Source organism: Carlito syrichta, unplaced genomic scaffold, assembly GCF_000164805.1.
Source record: "Carlito syrichta isolate Samal-C Ts95f unplaced genomic scaffold, Tarsius_syrichta-2.0.1 Scaffold303992, whole genome shotgun sequence".
Classification (NCBI taxonomy): domain Eukaryota; kingdom Metazoa; phylum Chordata; class Mammalia; order Primates; family Tarsiidae; genus Carlito; species Carlito syrichta.
In genome coordinates, this window is record NW_007248088.1 from 363,068 (window position 1) to 371,009 (window position 7,942).

At 58.5% G+C, this 7,942-nt stretch overlaps 1 protein-coding gene across 1 annotated transcript in view; it reads right to left on the reverse strand.

Annotated features, from left to right (window-relative positions):
• Positions 1-645: 645 nt before the first annotated feature.
• DENND4B (DENN domain containing 4B) overlaps positions 646-7,942 on the reverse strand; it is a 16,453-nt gene continuing 9,156 nt past the window's right edge. The window contains exons 15-27 of the mRNA XM_008059327.2: positions 6,692-6,898; positions 6,211-6,339; positions 4,982-5,159; positions 4,575-4,742; positions 3,937-4,325; positions 3,650-3,772; positions 3,330-3,499; positions 3,106-3,247; positions 2,670-2,906; positions 2,056-2,173; positions 1,803-1,968; positions 1,647-1,711; positions 646-1,553 (exon numbers count right to left, since the gene is read on the reverse strand). Coding sequence (XP_008057518.1) covers positions 1,408-1,553; positions 1,647-1,711; positions 1,803-1,968; positions 2,056-2,173; positions 2,670-2,906; positions 3,106-3,247; positions 3,330-3,499; positions 3,650-3,772; positions 3,937-4,325; positions 4,575-4,742; positions 4,982-5,159; positions 6,211-6,339; positions 6,692-6,898 — 2,238 coding nt within the window. The 3' untranslated portion in view covers positions 646-1,407. The remainder of the gene's footprint in view (positions 1,554-1,646; positions 1,712-1,802; positions 1,969-2,055; positions 2,174-2,669; positions 2,907-3,105; positions 3,248-3,329; positions 3,500-3,649; positions 3,773-3,936; positions 4,326-4,574; positions 4,743-4,981; positions 5,160-6,210; positions 6,340-6,691; positions 6,899-7,942) is intronic.

Here is a 7,942-nt window from a genome sequence, read left to right on the forward strand (position 1 = left end):
GGAAGGATCGCTTGAGCCCAGTAGGTAGCAGCTGCGGGGGCCATGAGCATTCCACTACACTCTAGCCTGGGCAACAGAGTGTGACTCCGACTCCAAAAAAAGAAAAGAAAAATGATGCCCGTTTTCCTTATAGCCACATGCAATGAGCTTGTTAATCCTTGCCCCTATCTTCCCAGTGTTGTCCCTAGGGTGAGTCCCTGGTTGGAGGAGTCCTGCCTGAAGCTAGAGCAACTAAGGGGCCCTGGGATGATTCCAGGGCCCCCAGAATACATTAGGGCCACCACACCAACTACTGTCATCCCTGGGGAGGTACAGGAGAAGGTGGGGGAGAGGAAATAAGGCAGAGAGGAGCTCAGGGTCCCCAGAGAATGGGGCCTTTGTGTGGGGTACAGATGAGGGACAAGGGGGCGATTGTGTGGGAGGGCCGGAAGTGCCACACAGACTGGCACCACCATAGCCAGCACCAGATTCAACCCTCTCCTGCTCCGAGAACTCCCTGTGCCCCCAGGGCCTGGTCGCAGACATGATCAGGGAAAGCAGGGTACACCTGAAGGCTGGAAGGGAGGGTGTACAGCCAGGGGAAAATGACAGCCTCTCCCCCTCACCACCACCATGATCCCAGAGCCAGGGAACAGGAGGCAGAAGGAAAAAGACAGAAGCAGCTTTTACTATATTTACATCCAACAAAACTTTTCAAGGAACAATCCTTATTGCACAGGTCAGGGCCTGGGTGGGAGAGGCATTCCCCAAGGAGGGGTGGACAAGGATAGGAGTGGAGGGGGCACCAGTTCTTCCTAAGGGGGCTTGAGACTCCTCTAGCTCCCACGGCCTGACTTTCAAGTCCAGAGTGCCCATTTCTCTTCTCTTTCTTACTCTCCTTAAGAGCCTTATAAGCAAGGGGGCTGTGGTTCCAGAATAAATAACTTAAAATAAAATACAAACACTATGGTAGAAAGGCATGGAGAGCCTTGGGCAACTTCAGCAATGGTAGGGAAGAGGGACCATCACTGTGGGGAACGGCATCCCTCCCGTTCAGGGCAAAGGCTCAGTAGCTCTGTATCCTTCCAGTTGTTTTTTAAAACAAAAACTTCTAAAATGACCAGGGCAGTGCAGATCTGTGGTACCCTGGAGGAGCGTTCCTGCTACAGGACAGGGGAGGAGCAGAGCTGGACCAATTCCCCCAAAGCCCCCAACATCAGAGCATGAACAGACTGGGCAGGTGGGAGACAGGGGAACTGTGACTTTTGGTAACAGTGGGTCCCTCTTTCTGCTGCTCCCACTTGGAACCTCTGGCTGGGCAGCTTTCTGGCCTGTTCCCAGCTCCTTTGCTAAGGGCCCAGGGAAGTGAGTATCTCTAGAATCCTCCTCCCCTCCCCAACCGGGCTGGAGAGGGACACACAAGGGGCTCTAGCATTCCGGAGGTGCTCCAAAACATTTCCGGCAATCAATGGCCTTGGGAGAGGGCATCTGTGCCCGCCGCTGTCTCAGCTCCTCCTTGCCCATGGTGCTGGCCAGCTTGTTAAAGGCAGACTTGTACTTCTTATCGAAGGCCACTAGGGGAGAGGGAGGATGCCAAACATCAGGAGCCCAGCCTCACACAGCTGGCCCCAGATCCCTCAGGTCCTCAGCCCCGCCTGCTCCTTCACCTATGTCCACGTGGTCCTTGCCCAAGGCAGCCATTGTCAGGAATAAGATCTCTCGGTAGATGCCCCTGCAGTAGAGGCAGAAGGATACATTCGAGTGAGAGAAAAGGGGTGCAGAGCCCCGCGCAGGCCAGGGGTCACCCAGATGGACACACATACCGCTGCAGGTGCAGGCCCGTGGGCGGGGGCCCTAGAGTCTCCAGCAGGAGCCCCACAGCCTTATGCACTTCGTTGAGGCCGACGTGGCGCAGCACCGACTCCAGCAGTGCCAGGCTGAGGGATGCAGGCACTGGGCCCGGCCATACCACCCGCTGGGGAATCTGGCCTGGATGCAAGGAAGGAAGGTCACAAGGACCACGGAGCCTCTGGGCATGGGGCCCACCCCTCCCACCCAGGCTAAATACCGACTCACTATGGACCCTCCAGAGCACATAGAGAGGTGGGCAACTGTTGGGGTCAGGGGTCAGTACGTCCCACAGCAGCCGTACTTGCACAGAGGCTGGGTCAGGGGTCAGCCAGGGAGATGGGGCCTGCGGAGCCAAGACAGAGAGACAGTTATGGTCATGGAATGGGAGGCAAAGGACAAGAAATGGACAGGGGCTGTCCAAAAGAGACACAGGGACATCACAGGACACAACCCAAGAGAGGAAGGGAAGAAGAAAGGAAATCTCGTCTACCCTCAAGAGCAAGGACTGGGTTTTGTAATCCGCTACCCCCCTAGTGCCTAAAAGCTGTGCCTGGAACCTAAAAGGCGCTCAGTAAATACTGGTGGGATGAACAGACAAATACTAATGGATCATGTTCTAGGTACCAGGCACTACACAAGACGTCTACACACTGCTCTGTGAGGTAGGCATCCCTGCCATTCTACAGATGACAAAACTGAGGCTCGGAGTTATAAAGTGAAAGGGCCAGGAGTCAAACCAGGTCTAGTGGACTCCACGGCCTGTGCTCTTTCTGGCCAAGGACACAGAGGACCACGAGCCGAGAGAGAAAGCAGGAAGTGCTTAGGAAGCAGGGGCTGACCTGGGGGTGCGGGAGCCCATCACAGGAGGCCAGCACCAGGCCTGGTAGAATACTGGGCAGGCGCAGCCGTTGGAAATACCACAGGAGGTTCCAGAAGATGATGGGGTGGGCAGCAGGCAGCTCAGGCAATGCCAGCACCTCACTGCCCTCGTTCTCCACCAGCGACTCCAACTCCTTACGCAGCACCAGGGGGCTCAGGTATGCCCATGCCCCACTCTCGACCCGCCGGGAGGCGCCCTGTCGGGCACAAAGCAGGAGGGCAATGGAGGGTGTGTACCACAGCCCTGTTCCCAGAGTCTTGCCTCCCTCTGAGCCGTTGTATCCAACAGCTTCTGGGATGGCCCTTGCCCTCAACGCCCATCTCTCCCGGTACCCCTCGGACCCCCCCACAGGGCAACACACCCCCATTCCTCAAGCCCTGGGGCCCAGCCCTTACCCCTGTGTGCCCGTTGCAGAGCTGGGGCTCATCCAGAGCGAGGCAGAGCCTGCGGTCACTGAGCACAGGGCCAGGACCCCCAGGGACAGGAGCATCTTTGCTGCCACTGGCACCAGCAGGGGCAGACTTGGGGCTGGGAGCACTGCAGGGGGACAGCAGGAGCGGTCAGCTCTTGGACCGTCACCTCCCTGTCCCACCCGCAGCACTTGACCTGCTTTGGGCACCTGGGCCGGGAATCAAGGGTCTGGACACTGAGCAGGGGCACAAAGGGGCAGGCGCAGAAGGGGCAGGTTGTGTTGAGGTTAGAGTCATCAGGTGCCCAGCCAGCCATGATTTCCTCATCGTACACCAGCGAGTCACAGGCGCGGCACAAGGAGCAGCTGGACAGCAGGATCTGCAGGCGGGGAGAGCGCGGCAGGTCAGCCTGCCTGGCCTCCAGATCCCAGCCCCGCCTCCTTCCACCATCTCCCCATCCCCCTTTTGACAGGGCAACTCTGGGTGGGAGTGTGTTCAAGCACATCTGTGTGGGAGGGGTGATCCTCACTTCCAGGGAAGGTGACTGGAAGGATCCAGGGGTGTCACTGAGGCGCTCGGAGGAACGGCGAAGGCTCAGGTTGCTGAGAGAAGACTCTGAGAGGTCCCACTCACTGCCCAGAGAGGCTGAGCTCTGCCGTTACAGGAGAAAGCATGGTCGGCAGGCCCCGCGCCCTCCCCACCCAGGATGCCTGCTTCAGCACCCCCCCAGGGTCCCCCTTCTGGGCTTTCTCCCAGTTAGCAGCCCCTCCCCAGGCCTCCTAATGCCAAGGCTTCTGGAAGCCCCTCGCTGGCTACCTCGGAGGCAGTGGATCCAGGGCGCTCCCGGGGGCGCAGAAGGCTGTCCATGGGGCTGCGGCGGGCCGCGGGAGGCAGGTCAGGGGGCAGCTCGGGTGGGGCAACGCGAGAGGCAGGGGAACGGCGAGAAGGAGTGAGTAGCTGTTGGAGGCGGGCACCCAGCCCGCGTCGGGGGGTGCCTGTCTCATCCGGTCGCCCACCAGCCTTGGGCCCCCGCCCACTCAGCCCTTCCAGGGTCTCAGTGGACTGGGCACTCAGGGCTGAGCCGGAGCCCCCAGGGCTGCCTCCAGGGGCCGGCTCTTCCCCCGTCAGGCTCAGATCTGAGAGACTTCCATCATGCCAGGGCACAGGTGATCCCCGGGGCTCCAAGACCCCTAAGGCCTCAATCACTGCAGGACAGAAAATCAGAGAAGGTGGAGCCAAGCCCTCGTCCGGCTACCCCTTTCCTGAGTAAAAACAGGTCCTGGCCGCACAAACTCTGGCACCACAACCCTGCCACGATGACATTCTGGGCAAAAATTCCCTCAGAGTCTAAACACCCACCTCAACGGGCCACCCTCCACCCCATCTCTGGTCTTCAGTTCTCTCACTGGCAAGTGGTCAAGAAAGCTGACTGGGGGATCAGACAGGGCACTCACTGTGGGCCACGCCAGCCTCCACAGTGGGCTGTGTCCCTCGGGCACTGCCCAGGCTACCACTCTTCACCAGGCGCCCAGTGGGCGAGGCAGGGTCCCGCAGACTTCGCCCAGCCCATGTCGTCTGGCGCTGAAGGGGGCGGGTGGGAGAGGGGCGCTCCAGAGAGGGCTCTGTAAGAGACAGAGAAGGGGTGTAGGGGCAGCCAGCTAGAACCCAGTCCCCTGTTCCAGAACAGCTCCATGGATGGGCCTGGTGTGCAAGGCTCCTCCTGGGCAGAGCTTCACCCCTGCTGTTACCAGCGAGTGTGGTTTATCTAGCCCCCAACGCCCAAGGCCAACCGCAAGGCCAGCCCGCCCACTCCATGCCCACCCACTCCACCCCCAAGCCTGTCTCACCGGCACCTACCCACCTCTCTGGGAGCCGCCTGCCTCTTGGTGTGCTGACACCTCCTCCTGCTGCTGCTGCTGCTGCCGCCGTTCTCTCAAGGGCTGGCGGAACTGAGCCGCCCCCAGGACAACATTCCGGAGCTTGGCCCACCGCAGGCGCCCGCCCGGTGTGCCAGACGGCCACTTGCTTTCCAGCACAGCCTGCCAAGCACAGTGCCCATCAGGTGGCCACACCCACCCCAACCCCAGCCTGCCACTCACTTCCTATGCTGCATCCCCAGGAACCACCTTCCCCTCCAGAATTCCCGCCTAGGACTGTCCTGCCAAGGGCTCGGCCAGAACAAGAGCCCAGTAGAGGCAGCTGGCGGCAGCTGCCTCCCAGGAGACCTGCAAGAAGCCAGAAGCAATGAAGACAATTTGTATCCAGGCTCTGCTACTTTTATAAACTACACAGCCTTGAAGAAATTTCATTTTTCTGGTCATTAGTTACATTATCTAAAAAGCAGGAAGCATTTCTGTGTCTGGTAAAGAGCCTGAGCTCAGGAAATCAGGTACACCTGTGCTCATATCCTGACACCCTAACTTCTTCACTGTGGGACCTTGGACCAGTCACTAACTCTGCAATGTCATCTCATCTATACGATGGGGATAATCACTTCACCTCACGGGGCAGATGTGGAGATGAGGTCAAGAGTGTAATGTGTGCTGGGCTCGGTGGCTCAGCCTGTAATCCCACGCCTTTGGGAGGCTGAGGTGAGTGGATTGCCTGAGTGCAGGGGTTCGAGACTCGCCTGGGCAGCGAGACCTCATCTCTACAACAAATAAAAAAATCAGCCGGGCATGGTAGCGCATGCCTGTAATTCTGGCTACTTGGAAGGCTGAGGCAGAAGGATCGCCGGAGCCCAGCAGGTCGAGGCTGCGGTGGCCGGGAGCGGCCACTGCACTCCAGTCTGGCGACAGAGTGAGACTCCAACTCAAAAAAAAAACAACAAAAAGACCCAGAGTGTAACGTGTTTGAAATGGTGCCTGGCATATCAGTGAACGCTATTAACCAGAGACAGGGCTGTTGTTAGAATCAGAGCAGCCAAGTAAGAGAAGACCGTAGGGCGGAGGCCCCACAGAGCACAGTGGATGATGCTGGTCGCAGGACCCAACTCTACAGAGTGAGGAAAGCAGCAGGTGTCAGGGAGCACCGTCCTCCCATAGCCCCTGGCGCGGGTCGTCGTCCCCCCCCTCGCCCCAAAGGCAGTACCTTGTTGTAGTAGCCGTAAGTGATGGTGTTGGGCACGATGCCTGCCTGCCGCATCTCCAGCATGACCCGCACAGACAGCACAGGCTGCCCGTAGTGTGAGCAGAGCTGCATCAGCACCCGGTAACATACCTGGGCCAGGGATGCACAGGTGACAGGATGACTCACTCCCAAGCCAAATCAGTCTCAGCAGGCACCCTCCTCCACCTTCCCCATTCTCAGACTTTGCTAGCCCCTGGCAGGTCCTGGGGTTGCCCCAGAGCCACCCACCCTTGCTGCTGACCCTGCCACGCTGCCCTGTCCACCGCTACCCCCTAAACATGCTCATCCACTCCGTGAGCATCTGTGGACTGTCTGCCCAGCTCTGGGACTCCCCATCTTCTTTCCCTAGTCCCTGCCAAATTTCCCTCTCTCAGTCCCATGGCTGCACAAGCCTCACCAGGCCTGGCTGGGGCATGGCCACGTAGGACTGTGACTGCCTTACCTCGTCTGGGAGCACCACCTTGCCATTCTCCATCTGACGCAGCACGTGGTAGGCTGTGTGCAGCGCCTGTACCCGGGAGGGTGCCGACCGCACATAGGCAGGCAGACACAGGAACCACAGCCCGTAGCAGTGCCCCAGCAGGCAGCGGGCCCACAGCTCGGGCACAGCTGCTGACTTCTGTGCCATCCGCTGTGCAACCTTCATCTCCTAGGTGGGACAGGGGACACACTGGGTGAGTACAATGCCAGGTCAGGCCTCAGGACGGTGTGAGAAGGGACACCTGACCTTAGGAAGGGTCTGTGCCCTGAGGAGGAACAGGCGGGACACCCCAGGCCTCAGCCCTGCCTGGAGCCCCCTGAACGGAGTCTGGCCCGTGAGCATGGATAGGTGCCCTGAAAAAGGCAGCTAGCCCTTAGAGTGTCCAGAAGATGAAGAGTTTGATGACGCCAACAATGGTGACAACGGTTAATGCTTATACAGTGTTTGTTTTTTTTCTTTTTTTGAGTTGGAGTCTCTCTCTGTCTCCCAGGCTGGAGTGCAGTGGCATGCCCATAGCCACTGCAGCCTTGACTTGCTGGGTTCAGGTGATCCTTCTGCTTCAGCCTTCCAAGTAGCTGGAACTACAGGTGTACACTACCACGCCCAGCTAATTTTTCTTGATTTATTGTAGAGATGAGGTCTGACCAAGTTGCCCAGGCTTGTCTCGAACTCCTGGGCTCAGGCAATCTTCTTGCCTCTGCCTCCCAAAGTTCTGGGATTACAGCTGTGAGCCACCATGTCTGGCCAAGATGTTCTTTTTTCTTGAGTTGGAGTCTCACTCTGTCGCCCAGACTGGAGTGCAGTGGCACACTCCCGGCCACTGCAGCCTCGACCTGCTGGGCTCTGGTGATACTTCCGCCTCAACCTTCCAAGTAGCCGGAACTACAGGCGCGCACTACCATGTCCAGCTAATTTTTTGATGTAGAAATGAGGTCTTGCCAAGTTGCCCAGGCAGGTCTCGAACCCGCGGGCTCGGGCAATCCACTCACTTTGGCCTCCCAAAGTGCGGGATTACAGGCTCAGACACCAAGCCCAGCAAGATGCTCTTTTTAAGATCAAACAGTTTTGAGGAGCTCTGAATCCTCACTCTCAATGTATACTGTACATTAGCCAAGCAGGGTTCTGGAAAGTTATGCTGTAAAGAAATCTGTCAGCTGGGCTCTGTGGCTCAGCCTGTAATCCCGCACCTTTGGGAGGCTGAGGTGAGTGGAT